At 32.8% G+C, this 27,539-nt stretch overlaps 1 protein-coding gene across 1 annotated transcript in view; it reads right to left on the reverse strand.

Moving 5' to 3' along the window:
* Positions 1-6,263: 6,263 nt before the first annotated feature.
* LOC118195736 (soluble guanylate cyclase 88E-like) overlaps positions 6,264-27,539 on the reverse strand; it is a 323,641-nt gene continuing 302,365 nt past the window's right edge. Inside the window, exons 12-14 of the mRNA XM_085812164.1 lie at positions 26,339-26,666; positions 15,761-15,927; positions 6,264-14,252 (exon numbers count right to left, since the gene is read on the reverse strand). Coding sequence (XP_085668290.1) covers positions 13,986-14,252; positions 15,761-15,927; positions 26,339-26,666 — 762 coding nt within the window. The 3' untranslated portion in view covers positions 6,264-13,985. The remainder of the gene's footprint in view (positions 14,253-15,760; positions 15,928-26,338; positions 26,667-27,539) is intronic.

Below are 27,539 nucleotides of genomic sequence, written 5' to 3' on the forward strand. Positions count from 1 at the left end.
TGGGATTATATTTGGTGGCAACAATTTGAAAAGTGATACATCGTTTATAGTGATTCAAAGAAAAATCCCGTTTGGAAACTAGTACCTCATTTGGGCTAATGCCCCTTTTGACCTAATAATCGAAATATTAAAACTAACGAGCGATTTTATGATTCAATAAAGAACCAAGCGGTGTTATTAGTTTAGAATGAGATAATATTGTTTCATGAAGTAATTACCAATTACCAAACTTCAAGACAGCTTTACATGCGTAATCTTACGGACATGGAATCGCACAAAATCTTGAAAAATATTTTTACACAATGGTCAGGGTCATATATGTTATAAAAATGGAAAATGTTTTCATTAAATAATCTTAGTAAATAAGTTTTAATTCAACAAAACTTAAACATTCAACATTTTATTTTCTATAAGCTTCTTAAACATGTTTAGATAAAGGATATCTTTATACTTAAACGTACAGTATGCAATAGTTAATAAACATTGATTCTGTAAATTTATCTTATAAACTATAAATAGATAATTGTTCTAAAGTATATATCACATTTGAAGTAGCAATTCCCTCTAAATGTTTCTTACGTTCATTTTGAAACTCATATCGGAAAATGATCTCATACGATTATAATTCTGTTTTATTCATCTTGTTTACACTGTGCTATTTTTTGCAGACTAAGCATTTTAAAGTGGGCTGTTGAAAAGCACTCTGTTTGGATAATATAATGCGAATTTCAAGCATAAACACGCATTTACCACAACTTATGTAGACTTTCATAGCTTGAACTATTTATAAATCGTCATTTTTTTTAATTCCAGAAGGACTGATCAAAACGAGTAAATGGTGATGTTTCTTTAAATATCCTATTTTCAAATTCCAGTATACTCGGTATTTACAGAACGAAAAGCCTTGATGAAGGAAAATGAATCAGGACCCAGCAAAGGCAAATTAGTTAAAGGTAAATTTGCAGCAATTATGCATTCCTTTGTAAAGCAAAACTTCTTTTTAAATTCTATTCTATCCTTGCAGAAAAAAAAAAATTTTTTCTCAATGCTTTCTGATCAAGAACGCCCAAAACATGCTGATTGGTATATTTAAAAAGAAAGTTGACTTCAATTAGTATCCAAAATAAAAGGATTTTTCTGAAACAAACATACATTAATAATTACTTTTATCTTTTGAAAATGCTTATATCAAGTTTAAAAGAATCTTTCTGTACTTACTTTAAAATTTATCAAATTATTTCCAGTGCATTTATCCATAATATTATAATATGATGCTAATACTTTAGTAAATTATCTTCAAATATTTCTGCATAATACAGTAGAAGTCCGATAATCCGGCACGTTCGGGACCGGCTCGGTGCCGGACTACCGAAAATTCCGGTCTATCGAGCGGTAATTATAAGAACAATTAGGTTAATATTTAAACTAAAAATACAGAATGCAAATACATACAACAAAGTTTATTTTACATTTCATATAATGTATGTACACGTACTGTAAAACATATTTCACTTAGATTTAAAAAAGTCACGAATGTCTTTTTGTTTTCTTGACTTTTGGCGTTTAGTATAAAATTGATTTCTAATGATATGGAAATCAATAATTGCTGAAGCACTGTAGCTAGTACTAGCCTCGGTAAAAGAAATAAACTTATTTAGTGATTCTGCAGCTTCTGCCCAGCTGATTTTTTCCTTTTTCTTCCGTTTCGGCATCTGAGTCATTTTCTAGCCGTTTGATGATTTCTAGTTTCTGATTGAGAGTCAGTGTTACGTGTTTTCGTTTCTCTCCTTTTGAACTCGAAGGCTTAGGTTTTGAAAACATGGTCACTGTACAGTTAGAACGAAAATCACTTTTTTTATAAACAGTTTCAAAAGTTACGTTTACTGCGATGTGAAAGGACACAAAATAACAACGCACAAAAAAATGGCGAAGACGCTTCGTGATTAATTAACGGAGCTGCACTGCACATGAATTTGTTGTGACAGCTGAGACTAGCCGGCCGCTAATTGTTTCCGAACAATACCGAGCGCTTCCGGATGATCTCGAACTACCCCGAAAACTTCCGAATAGCTCTCGAGCGGTTTTATTTGCTTTAAAGACACACTTTTGGAGAAAACCAAAATTTTTACAATTTTCTGAAGCGATGCCGGACTATCGGGCATTCCGGACTGTTGGATGCCGGACTAATGGACTTCTACTGTATTGTCTTATGATACGAAAATGAAGGAAAAATTGAGATACTATGTTGTTATTCTGTAAACGTAAAAATGATGATTAATCGCCTAAAATAATTATTATTAAAAAAAGGAAAATATTAAATGATTTTAATGAATCCGGTTAATCCAGTTTCATTGGGTTCAACTAGTTTAACTTGCTAAAAGTACTTGGTGATTTTGATGGTAAATTTAAAGTATTGTTTTTTTATTACAATAATTTAATGGATTTTCCAGTCCTGTGACTCTAAGCCAGAGATTCTCAACCACTATGCTCCAGCATTATAGTATGCTGCCAAATTTTATGAATGCGTACAATTAAAATTATTTTGTATGTACTTATATAATCGTGACTGTTCTCATGCAATACATTTTTGTTTCTGTACATGATGTGTGTATATGATTTTCCTACATACACTTCACGAAACGGCACTACGAATAACCTATGAACGAGCGCTGTCATACAAATAGTTCTAACGCATCTAATTTCCTAGCTGCGACAGGCTGAACCAATCCCAACGCATCTCGGACTATCATCGGACTGATCAAATATTTTAATAAAAACGCACAACTTTTAATTCCGAATATATTCGACGAAGAAAAACAAAACTTTCCCGTCTGTGCGGCTCAGTCGATAAGTTTTTGTGATTAAAAAAATTATGGAAGAATAAAGCACAGGATAGTAGTTTCAAAATACTGTTACAAAATAATTTATAAAATATGTATTGATCGTTTCGCAATATTAGAGCAAAAATTTGTATTACTTTCGAAATTTTAAAATTTGATTGGGTTCGAAATCCATTTGTGATAAATAACATGTCGATGTATGAATTAACTTTGAAAGAAGACGAAGAACTAATTTTGGTGTCTAATAACCAAGATTTAATTTCAAAACATTCAGAAAAAACAATTGGTTCGTTCTGGATTGATCTGAGATACGATTATCTGATCTGACGGTAAATATCATAAAAAGCTAAAGTGTATTATTACAATTTTCCACACCTTTATTCCTGCAGATTCGGATTTTCAGCTTGAACCAAAGTAAAAACGAAAAGAGATTCAGGCTTTTAAATCTGAATAACGAAATAAGAATAGTATTATTTTTCCGCAAATTTAAATGAAGCTATCAGAAAACATCAATATCAAATTTCGTATTAAATGCAATTTGTATTTTATCATTAAATAAACATTTTGTTTACATTGTAATGCAATTTTACTTCATTTCATTTGAAACTATTATTGTGTGCTAACTTTACAAAATATATAACAGGTCATCAATCAATTAACCAAGTAAAATTCTTTTAAATTTACCTAACTGATAGTGCGCTGCCAAATTTTTAAATTATTTAAAGTGTACCGTGACGAAAAAGAGGTTATGAATCACTGTTCTAGACATTAGATGCAATAGAATTTATATTGAGTTGGCAAGAAACTAATTTCGGTTTCCATAAATAGATAGCCTTATGTTCCCTTTGTTATTCTTTTGTCAACTTTTTTTGTTTGTTTTTGTTTTTTCTTTCTTTCGGTATTTGGCAGCTGAACTTAAGGTTTCTAGAGAAACAAATTAGGTATATTCTCATTCGCTTAACAGAATGGATGTGTCAGAACTGGTTTAAAAAATTTCGTTTTGGAGATTTTTCTCTTGAAGATGACCAACGTTCTGGCCGACCTTTTGAAGTTGATGATGATTAAATGGACGCCATAATTGAATCGAATTCTCATATAACTGTGCGAGAGATTCCAAAAATGTTAAATGTATCACACATAACAACTGAAAATCACATACGTTGTCTTAGACTCTGTAGAGTTCCTCACTGGGTAATTCTAAGTTACTGTTGAAAGTGAAGAAGCTAGTAAGCGAATAATCGCTTGAGTTCGAGTGACAGAAAACAACAAGATGGAAGGGTAAAATAACCCTTTATTATTCAAAATAAGATCTGACAGAACTCCGTCTTGGAGTTGTACAATAAACCCAATACTTCGGCTTGAACTTAGACTAAGAATTAAACTAAACTAATCTAAACTAAAGAGTAACTAGTAAGCGAATCTAAACTAAAGAATCTAAACTAATGAGTAACTAGAATTAAACTAAACTAATCTAAACAAAAGTGTAACTAGTAAGCGAATAATCACTAAGAATTAAACTAAACTACTCTAAACTAAAGAGTAACTAGTAAGCGAATCTAAACTAAAAAGTAACTAGTAAGCGAATCTAAACTAAAAAGTAACTAGTAAGCGAATCTAAACTAAAAAGTAACTAGTAAGCGAATCTAAACTAAAGAGTAACTAGTAAGCGAATAATCGCTTGAGTTCGAGTGACAGAAAACAACAAGATGGAAGAGTAAAATAACCTTTTATTATTCAAAATAAGATGTGACCAAACTCCGTCTTGGAGTTGTACAATAAACCCAATACTTGGGCTTGAACTTAAGAATATAAGAATTAAACTAAACTAATCTAAACTAAAGAGGATAGCCGAAGCTATCAAAATTCTAACAGTGTTGGCCGATTAACGTTAATAGACTTTGAAACTATCAAGGGCCTAATAAGTACGGCCGAGCGTGATAATAGCTTACGAAAGAGTAGCCTAAAAAGGCGGACGCGTGCAGCCAGAATACCTGGTATCTCTCTCTCTAAGACCGAAGAACTTCGCGGTTAAATAACGCTCTTCCTCATTATGCATTCAGACGTGATTCTAAAACTACATTCTGGCCGGAGGTGGTAAGTTGAAGTTAAGAATCGATAGGAAAGGAAATTTAACTCAAAATTTAACTGTTAATAAAATTATCATAATTCTTACAACTCGTTAAGAAACAACTCGATATTTGGATTCTGCATGAATTGAAATTCACACAACATAACGAATCAATATTTGAGTTACGCATTTCAAACATAATGCAATCGACTCTTTTTTGAAACGAATTATTACTGGTGATGAAACATAGATCGTCAGCAATAACATTAATCGAAAATATCGTGATTCAAGCATGATTAATCAGCATAAGGCATATCGAAAGCTAAACTGCATCAGAAAGCGATCATGCTGCCAATTTGGTGGGATCACAAAGATGTTGTATACTTTGAACTGCTACCCAGCAACAAACGATCAACTCGGATGTTTTGTACCAGCAGTTTATGAAACTTCACTTCACTTCTTTTTTTCCCGCTGATAAAGACTAGAAGTTCTAAGAGCGCGGAATCCGTCCATCAAGCTTTCCATCCTATCCAACCACTCATCCATCTATTCCATCCATCATCCATCCATTCCATTAATCCTTCCCTCCCATCCATCCATCTATTTCATCCATCTATCCATCCATCTATTTCATCTATCATCCATCCATCTATTCCATCCATCATCCATTTATTCCATTCATCAATCCATCCATCAATCCATTCCATCCATCCAACCAAATTAGGCGGTGTTAAGTGCCACTGTTTCTCTACAGTGCCAAGAACACTTATACATGCAAATACATATATAGGAATGATTAAAACTCGTTAATTTTCCCTGTCCTGTTTCAGTTTAAGGCCACCACATCGTTAGTGCCCACAGTCCGTTTACTGATCCACTTCCTTCAAACCTGGAATTAGTTCCGAATCATGTTATTGCCAGGACATGCTCTGACATTAAAATGCTGCTGGTTAATTTTCGAGGTATGGTCTGTAACTTGAATGGGAAAAAAAAGGTAATAGTTATATTATGCAACTATTAACGAAACTTAATAATGTATTTCAAATAATTAACATTGCGCGGCGATTACATATTAAAAGGAAAACCATAACAGAATTGTATTAAAAAATCAATTGCACAAAGAAAGATAAATTTTACAAAGTTACTCAAGATGTACCATTTTTAAATATGCTTATTATTTAACTTGTGAGTAACTTATCTTTACTTATTTTTTAGATATTTTTTGTTCTTCAAGTTATATTTTCATCATGTGTATATTGTAAATATAGTGAAGTAGAATATGTATCATGCTCATTATCTTAATTTGATTGATTCTAATAAAAAATTACGTGACACATAATAAAAGAACAATTTATTTCATAAATACATTTCTACTCTTTAAAGGTAACATTTAAGTCACATAAAATGTCTTCTCTATGATCCAATAGTAAAAATAAAATAAATTGACTAGACAGTCCACAAACATATCACAGAGCATAATTAAAGAGAAAAAACATTCTAAGGTATTTGTAATATTCAATAACAAGTTCAGACTTAACAAAATAATAATATTTTTCAAAGTATGTATAACGATACGCCCAAAAAGTGCATTTACATGATTGTATTTCAAAGAATAGATCACATTCTTTTGGAACAGAAATTATTTTACTGAAGTGAACACTGTCTTCTTCGCACAGAACGTGTAATATAGAAGTCCAGTACTCATTTTTATGTTTGAATAAATATTTATTATTTGATAATTGGTATTATAATATAGTATTAGATAATAACACGGTATATAATGCAAGAACCACAGCGCACTCTATTACGCAAAATATGCAATATATTGCGAATTAAGATGGCAAAGTGTTAAATCAAGGACAGCTATCTGACGCTTTTCGTAGACGCTTAGAGCTGTTAGTCAAGGAATGATCTCTAAGTACTGGTTTAATAGCGCCTAAATTTAGCGCAGCAATTACTTGTATAATTACTTATTACGAATTGTGTACAAAAATGCATTCCCTTCATTTTTGATAAAGGGAGAAGAAATATCCCAAATAATAACAAATTTTTAGTAAGTAATTACAACAGGCATAGAACGACGATTAAGACCATTTTTCACAACATTTATTAAAGAAGCACATTCAGATGAAATAAACTTAGCCAGTGTTCAAACTCTGACAGACGCTTATTTGAAAAATACTCTAAGTATTTTAGAGGAGATTGGCACGAAGTACCTTTTCTTCAAGAAGCAAAAATACTTTACAAAAATATTCATAATTTGAAAAAAAAAAAAAAAAAAAAGAGGAAAAAATCTGAAGGAGTTCAGATTTTAACGGTCATCCAAAAGGGATTGTAAAGTTTTTGGTACTCTTCTACTATTATCGGGACTAGATTCACAAACGTATGTATACATGCATATATGTATCGATGTATGTGTTCATGCATGTACGTATGTATGTATGTGTGCGTATGCATATAAACATATACAAATACGTACATAAAAACATACACACCAGCATATGTGCATACATTTGTGAAACCTCGCAATCTACCAGTCTGTTGTTACTAGCTCTTGCTAACGCCTCTCTTTTTGTCTTTTTAGCTTTATTGTTAAACATAATTTTCTTCGCACTTATACCTTATACAATTCAAAAACAAAATTAAAAAATTTTAAAAGTAGCATACGAGTATATGTTTTGAATTCCCGATGCAGTGTTAAGTGTTGCCACATATTTTTTCCATTTTTCTCCCCAGTTCAGCGTTCAGTTTCTTAGCAAGATTACTTACAATTTTTTTTTTAAATCTTTTTATTATTAACGTTTTGTGTGTTAAATCTATTAATTAAATTTCACGTTCTTCTCCCTTACGCCACATAAAATTCGATTTAATAGTAAAATCACAAAATATTTAAAAGCAACATTTCTTTAGAATTTCCGATATACAGTGTCGCGGCCAGGAGATATAAATGCTTTATTCCATACAGTGTTGCCATTTCTCGCTTTCAAATCGTTGAATTTGTTAATCAAAAGTCAATTCATAAATCTAAATAAGTTTTGAAAATATGAAATATAAAATTAAAAATTCTGGCTTCCAGGTGCACATATTTGGGTGAAGGATTACATTATTCAAAATTGGATAGGTCTAGGTACCGTTGTTTTATCACAATGCGAGAAACATACATGCATTTATGCAGATTCTTCATTATTTAATTTCTTTAAATATAACACAGGGCGATCATATTTGGTGGCAACAATTTGAAAAGCTAAAGGGACATTTAGTTTTCGACGCAAAATGCCAAAAGGAAATTAATAGACCTTCTGGGCTAACGTCCTTTGGGGTAATAAAGAAAATTCCATTTGAAAGAGAAATCTGTTTGAAGAGAAGAAAAAGAATAATTCAAAACTGCGTATTATAAGTAGGTTAAGAAAAGATAAAATTTATTCACCGGGGAAATAAATTCTATTAAAAGGAAACGGTGGAGTATATCTTGATATAATCGAAAAGATTTAATGAAAATATCCAAACGTATGCTTGATTTAAAAGAATATTTTATGATAAGTTAGTGTATTCCACTTGAAGAAATATATTACTAGTAATAAAAAGAAAGAATATATAAGGTATTTTCTTCCGCTTTTCGTATGCCTTCGTGTTATAACTGAAAGCACACTCTCGTGTATTCAGGAGGTCCGAAGTTCGAATCCCGACGACAGTAATTTCTTCAGTTTCCTGACATCGAAAAAATTATAAATGGCTCTAGAAGTGGCGCCCGAACTAAAAGGTAGTGGATAATAAATCGTCACCACCAGGATTTCCCGATAGGGTCTCCTAATCCCCAATCGCCCTTTAAAATCAGATCGCATGCCTTCATGGTGTAATTGGAAGCATAGACGATGCATATTCGAGAGCTCCAGAATTCGAGCCCCGACGAAAGCATTGCATATTTTTTACGTTCTAGTATCGTTGTAACTTAATGACTTTACAAATATTCTACATTATTTAAAGTACAGCAGTTAAATAAACTTTTTTTACTTCTTAATAATAATAAAGTTTAATAATAATAATAATAATAATAAAAGCTACCAATTATTTAATCACAGTCTGAAACATCTAGCCATAGAATTTGAACTGTATTATTCGAATTCATTTAGCAGCGAGAAATATGAAAATTATGATAGAAAAATTATAAAAATGACATTACTCATATTTGTCATCAACATTCAACGCATGCCCTGTAACTGTGATATAGTTATCGAACATTTAAGAGATCACGCAATGAAACCATGCCAATTATCTCAATAATTCTATCTCATCTTTAATTATTAGCTTAATTTTTTTCCTTTTATATTCAATTTGTCGAATATTAAGCAAATGACAAGACAGATAATTATGAGCATTTTAACATTTTAACAAACGCTACACTTTATAAATTTGCATACACATTTCACAGTAATTTTTCCGGAGATATTTCGAAATAAGACTCTTGGAACGAAATGTAATCTTCTATTCGCCGAATAATTATCAGCGTTTCAACTTAGCAGTTCTGTTTGGAGTAGGTTATTAATACATTTTTCTAAACTGGGTAAAGTATTTAGATATTTCGATCTGTTAGGTTCGTGATGTCTATTTAAAGAATGCTTTCTGAATGGCATTGTTCAATCCCTGTTTCTCACTTTTAAAATTAAATATATTTTCTAAATTATTTTTCATTTATTATTCGCTTAAATTGTTAAAAAAAATTAATTAAAAACATTAAGAAATGTCTCATTTAACCTTCTGAAGAATCTATAGCTTATTTTTTTAATCTTTTTTTTTTTTTTTTTTAATTCCATTTCCGATTAAAACGCTTAGAAGAATGTCTCATAGATGGCGCTGCTAATCCACTATTTAATTTTCGCTAATCACAGCTGCTTATTTTAGGCAATAAATTTTATTTATCAAATAATGATTCCCCTACACAGACGCACACAACTACTCAGTGACATTTTAATGAGCTTTTACCTATTCTATGGTCGCACAAATTTATTATTCTGTCAATTGGTTTTGAAAATTTAGAAACAGAAATAAAATACTTATGAAGTCATTAGCAAAGATTTGAATTTAAATAAAACTATTTTTACTTTACCACTACATGGATTACGTAATATGACTTAACCACTATATGGAATATGTATATCTGAATTAATTGAAGATTATAAACTCTCCTTCATAGATAATGCACGAGCGAAGATTGTAACACAGACTGATCGACAGTAACAAATTCGAAACTGATCAAGTACATATTTAAGTTTCTCAACCAAGATGCCTGCCTCCATAACCTTGCAATTTTTCTTAAGGAATTACATAAGGCACTACGAGAAGTAGTGGTAAATAGCCTTATCATATATATAAATATACATTTATTAAACTTTATCGACTAGTGTATTTATCGACTTATAGACTACGTAATTACAGCATTTTATTGATAGTAATTTATTAATTGTTAAACTCCATCAGTCACTTTAATCTATTAATAGCTGATTTTATTAATGACGATAATTTATTAATTTTTAACTTTTATCCATTAGAGTAGTTTTATTAAATTGCCTTAATTTACCTTGATTTATTATATGCCTTTTCAAACTATGAAGAAAACAATTCATCTGTCTTCGATGTCACGTGTAGCATACAATATTAGCTATTTACGTCTGTTTATTTATCTCTTTGTTTACTGTTTGTATTATATTTTGGAGCTCAAAGATAAAAAATACAATCGATAAAAAAATAATAAAATCTGAAATGTTTCAGATTTTAAATTACGTCCAAAGAGGCGTTTTTTTAACGTTTTGCATGTTACCTTTATTTATTAAATATCATGTTCTTCGTATTGAAACCATAAAATTCAGTTCAACAGTAATATCGCAAAATAATTTTAAAATGAGCATACCCTTAGAATTTCTGATACAGAGTCTCGCCGTGTTTGAGATAATTTTTTCCCCGTACAATGTTGCCATGGATCGTTTTGAAATCGTTTAGGTTTTGATCAAAAATTCGTTAAGGTGCAATAAAATAGGAAATTGATAATAAAACAAATTTTAAATTAAGGCTTACGCATGCCCATATTCTATGAAAGATTACGTTATTCAAATTTTGATGGCTCTAGATACTGTCGTTTTATCATAATGCGAGAAACATACATACACCCAGGCAGATTCTTCATTATTTAATTTCTTTAAATATAACACAGGGCGATAATATTTGGTGGCAACAATTTGAAAAATGATTTGCCGTTTATAGTTTTCAACGCAAAATGCCAAAATGAAATTAATAGTCCTTCAGAACAAATTGCCCCCTCGAATAAAAAAATGCGATATATTTATTTATTATAATTATGAGAATTATATACGAATGCTATTATATATTTCTTGTAACGGTATTTCAAACAAGCAAATTTAAACTTTTTTTAGCGGGGTTTCTTACTAGTAAACTTCAGGAAAATGTAAATTATTTTTTGCTTAATTCTGCTACTGAAACGAAAATATGTTTTCCTTATGCATTTCTACAAATGAGCTTATATGTATGTTTCTAATGGGTTTCTTAGGATTTGTAAAAGAGAAAAAAATATTAAAAATGATATTTGATAATTTCTATGTAAGGATTTCAGGAGACATGGTTGTTGTTTCAAGAGTTTGGCAAAGTAAAAATTTAAACGCTACCATAAACATTTAAACCCTCAACATGCCCATTTTATTAAAAAATTATAAACTGTGCTTTTAGAGTTCTCTGACAGCAGATGGCAATTTCACAAATTCGCTGTTAAAAGAAACAAATAATTTTAATCAAATTCTTAGAAATGACAGTAATGACTTAAATTGCCATACATTTGGTTTTTAAATGACTATTACTTTCAGATATAGATTATAATATGGTATTAACATAATATCTTGGTAATATAGAAATATGTAATAATAGAACAATACAGTGATGTAGGAACTTTCGAGTTAAAAATGCAAAACTTGCAATAGAGCAACAAAATATACTATTAAAGAAGAGCAAAAGGGTTAACTGGTGTTGAAATTCTGGAAAATTACCTATTTCAGAATCCTACCTTTCTGTGGTCCAAAGCCAAATTCTGGAAAAGTACCTATTCCAGAATCTTATGTTTCCTACTTTTCCGTGGCGCAAAGCCAAATTCTGGAAACGCATTTAATTCAGAATCCTGTTTTTCCATGGTCCAAAACCAAATTCTAGAAAAGTACCTATTCCAGAATCGTATGTTTGGTATTTTTACGTGGTCCAAAACCAAATTCTGGAAAAGAACGTTTTCCAGAATCCTATGTTTCGTACTTTTCCGTGGTCCAAAGTCAAATTCTAGAAAAGCATTTATATCATAATCCTATTTTTCTATGGTCCAAAACCAAATCTGGAAAAGTACCTGTTTCAGTTTCCTATGTTTCCTATTTTTCCATGGTTCAAAGCCAAATTCTGGAAAAGCACCGAATTCAGAACCTTATTTTTTTCATGGTTCAAAGCCAAATTTTAGAAAATTAGATTTCAGAATCGTATTCATCTGTGGTCCAATGCTAAATTCTAAAAAATCACCTATTTTAGAATCGAATTTCAATGAATTTTCTTTCATTATTCATATTAGATTTTTCAAAGTGGTCAGAAATATATTAGCTCTTAATTTTAAAATCTGTGATTTTACTGATGCAACCGGATATATTTTAAGATATATTTTTCCAGATACTGAATATTACTGTAAGATTTCTTTAATTCTTGACGCAAAATAAAGTGTAATGAATTGAAAATTTTTGACATTTGATCACGAATTCCTATATACCATGGTGCGTACTATTAACATTCTAACACTTCTTAGAAAAAATCACTTATCTGTTGTCGTTCTTAATAATTAATACATACTCATTTGTGATACTTAGTATAGTAAATGTTTACTTTTAATATCTATTTAATTTTTAAAAATCAGCTATTGCACAAGCAACTTAGATTTGTCAGTGAGACGGTGAAAAACATTTTACTCCATAGGGAATCGAACTCAAGATCTACTTTCTTGCAGAAGAAAGCTTAACCATTGTTCTCTCAAAAGCGTTGAATGGTTCTTGCTCTAGTGCATGGGAAAATGTAATGCAAATGTAATACCGTTCTGAAAAGTTAAGGTTTAAATACTGGGCACGTTTGTAAACACCACTCACTTGTAATTATTAGATCAGTTCTCTTTCTGCTTCCCAATTGTGATAATTATAGAAGACTGATTATCCTTTTCTCATAACAGTTGAATTATTAATCACTATTTCTTTTGCATCTGGTAGCTGTATTTTTATTTTAACTTTTGGTATTTAGATAAGTTTACAACCTGCCTTGTTACATTTTGATTGTTTCTTGTCAGAAACGTTGAATTAATTTAGAATATTTTTAGATTAATTGAATGAACTTTAATTGCCTGGTAAGGAAAATAGGTTAATGATCTTTAAATCCTTTGAATCGCTCAGGATTTTCGAATAGGGTCTCAATGTCACGGAATTCGATGACCATGTTTTTCTTTCGTAGATAGGGGCATGAAAATCCTTGGATTCTATGCCCACATGTAACGATGAGAGTATTCTTACTAATTTTGGCACCTTTTTTCAGAAATTACAGTTACTTATATTCACTAATTAAAGTTCATACCAAATGGCAGCACCAAAAACAAAGATTATGTACACTTTCTTTACAATTACTAGATGTGTAATACACTTGAACTTCAAACTCTGTACAGAACGAAATTTTCATCCGAAAGTATCTATCTCGTAATGATGCCATCGGTCCTACTGATACCAAAGTAATATTTCATCACTCTGTAAGCATGCTAAGTTTTTACAATTGATAATGTATTTGTAATGTTTCGTTAGTAATTCCACATATGAAATTACATTCAAGTTAATAGAAAATTTCCCGGAAGTACGAGGAAATCATTTTTGAATACATTGCAATAAATTAAATCACACAAAAATCGCTTCAGATCGATGAGATGATAACACCTAAGAATGAGAGATTAGGAATAGATGACGGTATGATAGACTTCCTATCACAGTCTGTTCAGGTTCCTGTGGGGTCGAGGATCACAGGAAAACACAGCTATTGCTTTTCACCAGAGACCGAGGGGAGTCGTTATCAGATGCTGGTGCAGGTACGCCTCTCACCCTGGGGGCAACATGAATGACCTGGACATTCCCTCTCTTACTCTGGCGAGTAGGCAGACTGGGACGTGGCTGTATATGTGGGAGCTGGCAACCGAAATGTGAGGTGCTGAAAGCTGGAGAAATTTCAGCCAAATGGCAGGTATGACAGCGGTGTGAATTATGGTTAAAGTGAAAATATCCATTTGCCTGAAAAATATAGAAAAAATTATTGTGAAATGGTTAGACATGTTACAATCAACAGTGGACTCTCCAATGAAATTTTTAGTAATACAAGGTGTACCGTAAATGTTGCGACAAACTTCTAGGGAAGGTAGGGCACATTATAAGGATTAAGAATTGCATAGGAACCCATGCCCGGAAATGTCAGGGGTAAGTGGTAGCAGAAGTAGAAGATGGGAAAAAAGCAAGAGTGATTAATTTGAAACGTTTAATGGGCATGAATACAAACGGTGTACGACAGCTTGAATGTTAAAACAGATGCTCGAACTTTACATTATTAGACGCCAAGCATGCCTGACACTGACGGACCATTTCAATGCCGCGAATTATTTGATCTTTCTGGTGTAGGTTCTTCCAGATTTGCTTGACGATGTTCTACCAAATGTGAGACGCAAGATGTGATTCCAATATGATGGGGCTCCTGCTCATTTTGGATTGGATGTTCGTAGCCATTTGAACAGATCATTCCCGCATCGATAGATTGGGCGTGGTGGACAACATTCATGGCCCCCACGCTCATCGGATTTATCGAGCCTTGATTTCATTTCGTGGGAAGCCATCAAAAGTGTCGTGTATCACGATCCTGTTGTGTCTGAAATGGATCTCGTGGCAAGATTCCCCTGCGCAACTGCTACGATCAAAGAAATTACCGGTGTGTTTGAAAATGTCCGCCAATAAATGGTCTGTCTGTGTCAGGCATGTTTGTCATCTGTTGTAACATTCAAGCTGTCGTACATCATTTGTATTCATGCCTAATAAATGTTTCAAATTAATCACACTTGTTTCTTTTCCCATCTTCTACCTCTGCTACCACTTACTCCTGACATTTCCGGGCATGGGTTCCTATGCAATTCTTAATCCTTACGATGTGCCCTACCTTTCCTAGAAGTTTGTCGCAACATTTACGGTACACCCTGTATAAACCATTTATATATGGAATTGTGTAATGATAATTTGATGAAAACTAGGGAAAAAAAGGAATATATAGGAACAAAAGGAATATATAAGGTTCTTTGTAAAATGGTATGTTTTCGTTACTGTTTTACTCTTTGATTATTAAAATATAAACTCTCATTCTTTTTGGCAACATAAACTAAGATAACTCTAACTAAGATTTAAGTGACTGATGCACTGGTTTCCAAAATTTAAGAACTCCAAATTTCAAACTGTTATTCTGTTCCACGATGAGACCAGGAACGAATAGCTGAAAGAACCAATTGTCGATTTCGACATGCATAACGGAAACCTTCTACAAGGTAATATTTAAAATTCTGACAAGAATTTCAGAAAGGATACAGAGATATCTAAATCTGTACTTTCTTACGAGGGTGCCTGCACAGAACTCTTAAATAGCTAGATGGGTTTATAACATTATATTAAATTACAATAGTTTATGATACTGATGTATGGGCTTCTCAAATGGACACGTGGTATAGGAATGCCTGCAAGCAGATATATGGGATTTCTAAACTCACCTCAACAGTAGACAACGGATTTCGCCTGTCATGTCGAAGGCACTGTGAAGAAATTCCCCATGGGCAGTGCAAATGCGGGCTTGTCTGTACACCGACAGTAGACAATGTTGTGCTTTTCTTCAAATCCACGGGAAATTTTGCCTCGACTGGTAGTCGTGGAATGGTACCTGCATAATAAACACTATATTAAGGATTCTGATTATCTTTAACAATACAATGAATATATGTAAATGCAGCAATGCTTTGAAAAGGTAAGATAAAATTGCAATAGTTTTTGAATTTTTTATTCCACAAAATGTGCAAAGTGTGGTATCACACAGTGGCCAGACTGAAAGTGTACGAGTCGCTTTCTTGCAGAGGCTTTTAAGTCTAGAGTTTTTAAGTCTCTTCTGGTTTTGACAGAAACTGTAAGTAAAAGAATTATGCTTGTTTATAAAATTAAACCTCACTTTTTTTGTCCTAATAAAAAAAGTTAAGTTATCTTGTAGACACATTAGGTATTTTTTCGAAGCAGGAGAGATAAAAAATGAGCAGCGCCTTCGCCGGGAATCAAACCACCAACCTCTGGAATACGCGCCCAGCATGCAGACCACAACACCACGAAAGCATGCTAAGAAGGTGGGAGAAATAACTTATAGTTTTTTCAAACATTTTTAAATACATTGCTTTCCAAAAGTTAAGTAACAAATATTTTTTTCCTACATAGCATTAAAAAGAGGAGAAGGACTGAATTACAGTTTACAGTAGAGTACTAATACTAATTGCGAAAGCATTACATAATTAAGGACATCACTAACATTTTTGAAGAGAAATTACTTAATTTGAAAGCACTGTAACTCGATAATGTTCATTTGATTAATCTTCTGAAACTGGGACAGTCATGATGTCATATGTTTGGATCGATCTTTTCAGTAAAGCCCATATGTAACAACAACATATTGAAACGTTTTGTCTGAAATATTCCATGTACAAAAGCTCAGAGAAATTGTTCACTTGATTCGCTTTGATGGCAAACAGTTGACTGGCTGAAAATAAACCTTGACAGAGAGAAACGGCAGGGCTGTTAAATGATGCAAGTCGCAGAATCATCAACAGATTATAGAATCAATTCCTTAGCAAAACTTCATTTTCAAGAATAGTACCACAACGCTCACTGTCTAAACCATTTCTGTTGTCGTTGTTGCTGATGTTCACTTGTCTGACATATAGTCAGCCCAATACCATGAAATTTCTCCTGACAAGGCGCGCATGATTACGCCTGCCTAAGAGGACACATACACCTTAAAACCCGTAAGATCTTTGAATATTTTACTATTGCAAGAATTGGGATAACTTATTTACTTTAAAAGCAATTACTTCCAACTCTTTACAGCTGACTACATAATATAGCTGCTTTCTGAAATAGTCATCAGAAAGTTTGTGTTGCCACACATATTTTTATAATTTAATCCGCTTTGCGACAAAAGTTTTCGTCATGTTTCCACCTTGCGCGCACAGTTTCAAACATTCTGTTGCATAATTTAATTCCATATTTGATAAATAGCTTTTATAACATTTAGAAACTACTATGAATCAAAAATCCTAAGAATTCCATGTTAAATTTTTATTTTATTTGGAGTTGAATTTATAAAATGTATTTTATTAAAAACAACTTGTAATGTTTTCGTGCATAAAATTTTTTAATATTAAAATATTCATCAGGTTTTTAATTCAGTTAAAAAATAGCACCCATATAAAGAATTCCATCCAATTTCAAGTATGTACCATCAGCCATTTTTTAAAATATCATGCGCGCAAGGTGGAAACATGACGAAAAATGTTGTCCCAAAGCGGATTAAATTACAAAAGTATTTGTGGCAACACAAACTTTCTGGTTATTAGTTCCCAAAGCAACTATATTATGTAGTCAGATGTAAAAGGTTGGAAGTAATTGCTTTTCAAATAAATGAAATATCCCAATTCTTGCAGCAAACGCGCATTCGAATATCATAAGGGGTTTAAGGTGTATGTGCCCCCTTAAGCACCTTACAGGTGACAGTGCCATTTAGCTTAGTTCCGGCCCCAATTTTGATGGACAGCACCCCGCGGAACGGGTCCGATAGTCTCCCACCCCTCTTCCCCTCCACCAACCTCTCGAAAGGACGTCTGGTTCGCCGCATATTTAGAATGCTTCCATGTCGTACGAACACTATACATTTACAAACATCCATGCCTTCTCCGGGATTCGAACCCGGGCCGTTCAGCTTGGCAGTCAGCGACGCTGACCGCTATACCGGTTGGGCGGCTAAACCCTTTCTGATGACTGTTTTCTTACCCTTTAATGCGGAACAGAAACCGCACTGCTCATTATAATTTTTTAGGGCCACAAAGACGATATTTTGTAGTTTCATTATTATATATTTTATTTGTGTTTATAAATCAACCTGAATAACCGGTTTATAATTTTAACCCTTACTATCTCTTCTCCTTTCCGTTTTCTCACCAGAACGCAAATCAGTTACAGAGTATTTACCCTCCGAGCGACTTTATCCGGTCATGACATTTCTTTGTCGCTTAATACATATTAGCTTATAACTTAAGATATTTTGCTTTCTTACTTATTTTAACAACGTAAATGTAAATTACGTTTATGAAAATAGAGGCTAAAATAAGTAAATATATGAATTGAGCTAATAAATGCTGCATAAATACTGGTCTTCACGACAGATCCCAAACCCCGTGCTGCTCAGAGGATTAAAGCGAGTCTTTTCGAGAACAGAACATTTTTCTGCTCCGTGGGTCCACGTTACAAATTTCGCCAGCTTTGATAAGATTGTATTTTTTCGGCTGCCTTATAAGATATTTTCTCCCTCCTTCCAGCATGCCTTCGTGGTGTAACGGTTAACACACTCCGCGCATATTCCAAAGGTCCAGGTTCGAGTCCCGGCGAGGGCATTGCTCATTTTTCATGGCTTCTCCTTCAAAAAAAAATGCTAATGACTCTACAGTGGCGCCCGAACTAAAAGGTGGTGGATGATGATTCTTCACCACCAGGATTCGGCAATTGGATCCCCTAATTCCCAGTCGCCATTTTAAAGGGGGAGTATGTAAGGCATTTTCTCCCTTCTTATTGCATGTTTTCGTGGTGCAATAGTAGCATACTCAGCCCGTATTTGACAGGTCGAGGTTCGACCCCGCGAGGGCACTGTTCGCGGTTCTTGCTTAAAAATAGCAATGCCTGCTCTACAGCCTTATTGCTGCCGACATTTTAATTGTTACGGCAGCGAGAAGTTTTGATCGAAATTCGCGTCAAATCAACTGTATAGTCTTTGACTACCAGATCAATTTAATTTCAATTTGACTGGTTGGTACTTTATGTTACATCACCAGAAGTGATGACTGAATCTGTCAAGCAACGAGATTCCAGTATTTTAATGTTCTGATTTAATAGAATTGCTTTAAATCTTTTCAAGACTCTGTTGTTACTTCGGACCAAACGATAATTCACTTCAAGTCCGTTAGGAGCTTGATACTAGTTTTTTCTGCCAAAGAAAGTCAGACTCTATAAATTGTTAAAATATACACAAGGACTTCATAAATATACGCAAGGGCTTTTATGTGTATTTCGCTGAACGTATATTCAAGATACGCCGGTGAAAGTATTAGTATGGAGAAATGGTTTATTATGGGGTGGTTAAAATCGAGCAGCTGTGTATTAAAATGCATTTTGATTTGAAAAAAGAAATAAATATTTTCATGAAGCACACAAAATAAAACCTTAGACAAGATATATAATGATGTACGAATAAAGCAGATTTAACATTTCTTGTTGATTTAACAGGTCATTTCAATAGAGAATTAGAATAATAGATTTAAAATAAGAATAATATCTTTGTTTAGAAGCACATAAGCTTTCACCGGTTGAAAATTAATAAGCCTAAAAAAGGACCCACCAACAATCCATAATGAAGACAGCTTCTAAATCTTTGCAAATATCTGACGCAGACCATTTTCGTCATACCTGCATCATTCCAAATCCATTAATGTTTTTCAATGTGCCGATAACTTTACGCAGGAAAACGTGGGTATTGCCATTCGAAAATTTTGAAATTTGTTCACTGTAACGGTAACCGTGAGCCCTATTTTTTTAAAGCATCACAATCTCGAACACATATATTGCGATAACAATATCTGAAATTTCATATTTCATTTCCCTTGACTGTACCTGAAAAGTTTCTTTATCCAGTTTCTTAGTGACCATACATATCCAATAAGGAAAAACATATTAAATTATTTTCATATTGCTCTAACTTATGCAACGTTTTTGCTGCACTTCATTTAAACTTATATCCTCGAAATATTTTAACTTCATTAACCGATTCTTCGAGGCAAGTTCAAAATGACATCAAAAATTGCAAATTTTTTCCAGCATTGAGTTATTTTTCAAACTCTCCAATATATAAATCGTTTAAAAATAAGAGAAATTAGCAGTCATACCTTGAGGTATTTCTATCAATTAAAAGTAATCTCACAACACTAACTGAAATGGTACACCTTTCATTTAGCTACACGTCTGCCACTTGGGTGACAAACAATTACTTATCCTATAATGGAAGTAACGTGATAAAGTTGTTAGGAGTAAAGGAAACAGGATTATTTGTGCAATTTAATCTCACATCCCCAAATAGATTTGGGAAAAAGGACGAGTTAGCACTTTTCGTAATAACGATATATTTGAAGATAAATGTTTGGCCGTTCATTATCTTCTTCGAAGTAGAAATCCTTTTGAAAGGATTTAAGGATTTAATATTAGAATGATGAAATAAACGTGATAATTAGTGTAACCTGTGTAAAGTAATACATTTACTTTTGTATATATATATATATATATATACATATAAATTTACTTTTGTTTAGTACAAATATAGCTATCTTGATATATATATATATATGATGTACCAGCTTTTGTCGTAGCTTAAATTATCAGACGATAAGTTTAAAAAACAGGATCCATTTATTATTATTCAGGAGATATAGCAGTTACAAAATCAGATAGCCGGAGTTAATAAAAAGAATTACTAATAAGTTTTTGTATGAAGTTTACTGCATCGTGACATTTAAGAAAAAGGCCCCGATATTCCTTTGCGAGTCCTTTTATAGCCTCTGGAAAGGCGGAACTTCCAAGAATGACGTCAGCCTCGTCAGCCGATCCAGTTCGCTTTAAATATTTCCAGAACATTCTATAACTGTACATGTAGAAAAGGCGGGAAAAACAACTTGACTACGGGGCTGTGGATTTAATTCCACGTACTTTCAAATAAGAGAGCGTCGCCATTAAAAATGAAAAGAACATACAGTTAGAATTTTAAGTGTATTCTTGACTATGGAATTTTATTATTACAAATATATATCAAAATAGCTATATTTGTACTAGACAAAAGTAAATTTATTAAATCAAAATATCATAATTCTTATAGCATAATTATATCATAATTCTTAAAGTTGTAAGATTCTAAACTATGTACTTTTAAGTTACAGTAGTCAGTAGAACTTCCCAGTTAAATACTTCTCCTCATTTGCATTCAAACGCGGTTCTAAAATACGTTCTGGCCGGAAGTTGTAAGCTTTAAATTAAGAAGTGATAGGAAAGTAACTTTAACTCAAAATTTAACTGTTAGATAAATTAACATAATCCTTACAAAGTATTTTTGAATCGTAGCTTTATAAATTCAGAAAAATAATATAGCCAATTATTTATAACCTCCAAATGAAAAAGTTAAAAAATTCTTTTTTGGTTAATAAGAAATAACATCGAAATCCACATTGCATTAATTTCCAGATTTTCTTGCAATTCTTCCTATAGTTTTATTAATTTATGTTTGCTGAAGCTTTTTTCCCCTAATAATAACTGACAAACTTAAAAAAAGTAATTTTCGAATTTGTATGGCGCCCCTTCTTGTGATTCACATGAGGCAAGTGCCTCACGTGCCTCACCCTTGTTTTGGCTCTGTGTATGAGTAAAATTTTTATAATTCAAAACCATAAATTAGTCAATAATCATTATATCTGGGTTGGAGAAAATATATATAGTTAGGCCTTACATTACCATTTTTTTAAATTATTACAAACCTTCTTTTCACATAAACGTAAAAAATTCGAAGGTTTACCCAACAAGCTTTGGTTAAACAAAGGATTGAAATTAAAATGATATTTATTTATCTCTCACTGAGATGTTGGACAAAGATGAGTTCAATTGCTGTTCATCGTGCAGTCCTTAGAGATGTATTGTGAATCCTAGTGCTGGATAAAATCCTGTGCTAGTAATCGAAAATTTCTATCTTAGTTGGTATGAAAAAGAATAATAAAAAACTGCAATTTAAAACTTCAGATTACAGGCTAATACCTCGAAGCAGTTACTAATAAAGTCTAAAGAATTTGTAAAAGTATTTAAAAAGCTCAAAAAAAAAACCTGATGTGGATACCATATGTCTTCCTTTGTACGACCTATTAAATTATACACATTTTTGCTGCACTTCTTTTAAACGTATTTCCTCGAAATAATTCTATCTTCGTTAACTGATCCCTCTAGGCAAGTCGAAAATGATACCAAAAACTTCAAATTTTGAAATTAAATATCCCGGTCAATTATTGCCGTACGGGAATCAAACTTCCTGTATCTTTATATTTCCATAACGAGTATAAATGTTTCCTAAATATAAGCATAGGAACCGGGAGATCGCATTAAAAGATTTCGTTATCTGTCCAAAAGTAATTTTTTTAAAAATGTGCCAAAACATGAATATTTTTCTCATTTAAACCATTCCTGTAACTGAAAGTATATGACTACAAAACAATGATTGCGAAAATGAAGGCCGGGTAAGGACTTTTAAGCAGGGTAAGGAGGGTGGGATGTACACATTTGGTACCGCCGGTTGCAATAAAAAAGGGAGGTGCACAATTATATGTTATAGCAATCTCATATATAAAATTTCAACGCTCTAATCGATTTTGAGCATGCGACATACATACATATGTATTTACAAACGGTACGACAAAATCCCTTTTCAATCCAATCTGAATTCATTTTACAATCCGTTTTGGAATAAAGAGTCCTTTACTTTGTCCCTGCGTATAGATGCCCCTACGAAAAAAAAAAGTCAAAATGGATTCGGGAACGTTCAAAATTGATATTTCCGTTGAAACCTAATAACCGAAATTTTTCACGATTGTAATATTGCCTTTACTTCATGCAAGGAAGTAAAAGTCACAAATTTAGAAAGAAACTGATATTTGATCTTGATATACAAATTTCAATTTAACTCGTATCTGTAGCTAACCCACTTGTGAGATTTACCTATTTATTTTTAATTAATAGTTAATTTTCGTTGGAAGACTTTTCTATCACACTCTTTTCACTCACGCATTTCACACCAGAATGTAAATAGATAGCCAACGTTTATTCAGATTGAGGTAGAAAGAACTGCTATTTAAGCGAGAGTTTTGGAAGTTAGTGGCAGAGCGTGTCTGCCTAGTCTAGGCCACGTTGTGCCGTGATTATTAGCCATTTGATTCAGCGGCGCTGAGTGCTTCTAGCCATTTGGCTTGCCTCGCCGGTTTCTAGAAACCAGAGCCTTTCCAGCGCGTTAAATTATTCTGTGAGCCGTTAGGTTAAAGCTTCCACATTTGAGTTAGTTCAACGTTATGTGTTTCTGTCAAGGCAGAAGTGCTTGGCATGTGTAAACCTAAGTTGTTAATTCTTGTGTTGAAATAAAAGGGCTATTTACACCCGTCTTCTGACTTCGTTTGTCTGTAGCATTCCTCTGCAGTCTTTCTGGAGTTCACCAGTTTATGCTACCAAAGAAAGTGAGACTGCACGTTATCGCAGGGCAACTAAAGGGTTAGTCTCCCAGAATTAGAAGACATAGAATAAAATTTTAAATCCTCTGGGTGAGTAATGCATTTATTTAATAATAAACTTTAATAAATGAAAGGCTTACTTAAGCAGGGCACAGGCATTCTTTTATTTCATTAGAAAGCTTAAAACTGGAGCCTCGAATTAGAAACAATGAACACTTCGAAGAAAATCTTTTCACGAGCTTAAAATTTAGAGATTTTTTAGTGAAGTTTTTTATTTAATTATTAAAACAATTAAGTGGACTGAAAATTGGAGAAAAGCCTCAATATAAGTTAGTCTACAAACATGTTATGATGTATTTTAAACATTTTCAGAATATCATTTAAATAATCATTACTATGATTTCATCAATGAAAATTTTGAAAGTTCGTGTTTGAAGGCAAAATACCTCAAGCTTTATACGTTATAAGGCATTTCTCCCACTTCCCTAGCGTGCCTTCGTGGTGTAACGGTAGCACGCTGGGCCGGTATTCCAGAGGTCCGTGGTTCAATTCCCGGCGAAGGCGATTGTTAATTTTTCCTCTCTCTGGCTTCCAAAAAATCCTAATGACTCTACAAGTGGCGCCCGAACTAAAAGGGTTGTGGATGATGATTCTCCGCACCCAGGATTTGGCGACTAGGTCCCCTAAAACCCTAGTCGCCTTTTAAAAAGGGGAGTATATAAGGTATTTCTCCCACTTCCCTAGCGTGCCTTCGTGGTGTAACGGTAGCACGCTGGGCCGGTATTCCAGAGGTCGGTGGTTCGATTCCCGGCGAAGGCGGTTGTTAATTTTTCATCTCTCTGGCTTCCAAAAAATCCTAATGACTCTACAACGTGAAAGAGCCTACTAAATAATTCTCACTTCCTAGGAAACTCTTTTGCAAAATTTATTATAACCGCTGTTTATAAAATTAAAGGGTGACTAATTAAATTTTTTAACTAATCATCCAAAAGTTGCCAACAGAATTTTAAGCGACGATAATTTTTTCTCTAAACAAAATATGTTTTACCTAACTTAGAACTAGGTACTTTATTTAGACAATTCTTCTTGTTTAGAAAAGATAGAAGCTCCAATATATTAATGGAATATGCAGGGTAAACTTCACACTACTTTTTTCTAATTTCACCGTTGAGTTTAGAGATCATGAATTTTTCTTTTCATTTTTTCTTATTGAAAACCAAAAATGACTTCCTAACGCTTCTAACTTGAAACAAAAATTATTATTAAGATGTTTTATAATTTTCATGAAATAAGTCTATTTAATTTTCATAAAATTCAGAAGGCTAAATATATGTTGAACTCCTTTCAACTTGCTTAAATAAAAACATGATTTTATTACGAATCATTTGTTACCTAATTTAGCTATCTATCATAGAATCGCTTGTGATTTGTTGCCAAACCGCAGCTGAAAAACATTGGTTTACGTTATAGGGTATTTTTCCCGCCTTCTTTAGGGTTACGTTATAGGGTATTTTTATTGGTTACGTTATAGGGTATTTTTCCCGTCTTCTTTCTAATGTCTCTACTGATGATGTTTCTTTCGGAACATACAAATTAAACTTTAAAAAGGACTAATAAAGAATTATCTTCTAGCTTTGTGAAACAGAACAGAAATCAGAAGAAAGGCGTACAAGACAATTTTATTCAAACGTAAAATTAACAAATGACCCAAGTAGGGTTACAAGAAACCAAGCACTTGTGGCTTAACAGAATAACATAACAATTAATAATATCAAGGGGTGGTAGATAAACCAAACGGCTCACAGAAGACTTTAACGCCAAGATAAACCTCACAATGATTACAAACAAGTGATACATTCCTGATGATTAGCAATGTTCACAGGCTTATTTTAGATCAAATGCAGCTAAATAAGCTATGGTATGTACACTCGTTACTAAAACATCTACTGGATGCATGTGAATACTTATATATATATTTACCAATTAATCCCAACTTCCAAAAGTAGCTGTACATTTACAGTGCAATATTTAAACAAAGGCGGTCCTATGAGGTACGATTTAAGATTCTCTAGAATATTGAAATAAGCTGTCAGGAGTTTTGGAGCCTTAAAGATACACTTCTATACCGACATGGATGAAGGTGTTGCCATAATTTAAAGTTTTATATCAATATTGATTAAATTACGACAAAGATAAATTATTAGTGTTATATAATTTATCTCAAAAGCTTTGTCAAAAAAGGTAAGTAATTTTTTAGACAAATTTTGAAATGATTTACCAATGTATACAAATAAATGCATTTTAGGATACGTTTTTTTCCAGTATTTACTTACATTAAAATCTTTATCAATAGATATTTGTGTATTGGTGTTGTAACTTGCCTCCCTTTTCCAAAATACAATATAATAATTTCTTATACCACTGTAGCAGTAACGTTAATGCATTACATTTTAATAATCAAACGACGAATGATTCATGATTCCCAATCAAGAACGAATGAGTAAATATTAGAACGCATCTTCTCTTCTCTCTTCCTCGTGTTTATATTTTTCGACGCTACATGCACTTCGAAATCTATGGTAATAGCATCTAAATGAAATGCGACTCCACAAACGACGGTCATTCTTTTTCGACTCCTCCTACAAACTGCACGAAAACGGCTGTTTGCTGAAACTAGACCGCTTCATACTCAGAAAAATGACATATTTCCCCACCCAAGACAAATAACACCACTTACTTTACCTTTTCTGTACCCAGCAAGTTTCGGGGACACCGAAGGTTCTGGCAGCCTCAAACTGTTGTTTTTCTCGGTCCCCATTTGTGCTATGATATCGCTTGTAGTGGAGCTAGTTGGCGACATGATTGGTGAATATCTAGAGACGTCCTCAAATGTCACTGGTGAATACAAAGATCGAGTGTCGGATGGGTCTTGCATCAGTTCAGGCTTCTGAGGGTCAATTTTCAAATCAGTACTGGATGGCTCTAGGAGGGTAGGCGTTTCTTGCACGTGCCCTGTGTTAGGGGACTTTAAGCGTCCATGCAGCCAATATGTCTTCATCTCACCTTTACCCTGCAAGATTACAAACTTTATTTCACATTTTTCTTTATTTAAACCAATAACCAAATGAACTCAGTTATTAAAACCTAACAATAATCATTTCCGAAAACAATAGAAAAAAAAAAAAAAAAAAAAAAAAAAAAAAAAAAAAAGACAAAATGTTTAAAGGGTGTCAGATTTTAAATTACGTCCAAAGAGGCGTTTTTCTTTAACGTTTTGTGTGTTACCTTTATTTATTAAATATCACGTTCTTTTCAATTAAACCATAAAATTCAGTTCAACAGCAATATCGCAAGTTTATTTTAAAATGAGCATAAATTTAGAATTTTCCATACACAGCCTCACGCGTTGGAGATAAAAATGTCTTTTTATTTTCTTTCGTACACTGTTTCCGTTGCTTGCTTTGAAATCGTTTAGAATTTTAATCAAAAATTCGTCGAAATGTTACGAAATCTGAAATCGATAATAACGCTAATTTCAAATTCAAATTAGGGTTTCCACATGTTTATATTCTATGGAAGATTACGTTATTCAAATTTTGATAGCTCTAGGTACCGTCGTTTTTTCACAATGCGAGAAACATACATATATTTATGCAGATTCTTTATTATTTTATTTCTTTAAATACATGACAGGCAGATAATACATGGTGGCAACGATTTGAAAAGGGATTCAGCCTTTTAAAGTTTTCAACGCAAAATGCCAAAACGAAATTAATAGCCCTTCTGGGCTAACGCCCTTTGATCTAATGATTACTTTTAACAAAACGTTCATTAATATGTTTTTATATAGTTCGGAAATTAATTCTGGATTGGCAAAATTAGACAGCCTCTTACCAACACAATTTAACAAATAAATATATTTCCCACGGGGGGAGGGGAGGAA

This window comes from Stegodyphus dumicola, chromosome 2, assembly GCF_044657685.1.
Source record: "Stegodyphus dumicola isolate Sdum_Otavi_A_Nest chromosome 2, ASM4465768v1".
Taxonomy (NCBI): domain Eukaryota; kingdom Metazoa; phylum Arthropoda; class Arachnida; order Araneae; family Eresidae; genus Stegodyphus; species Stegodyphus dumicola.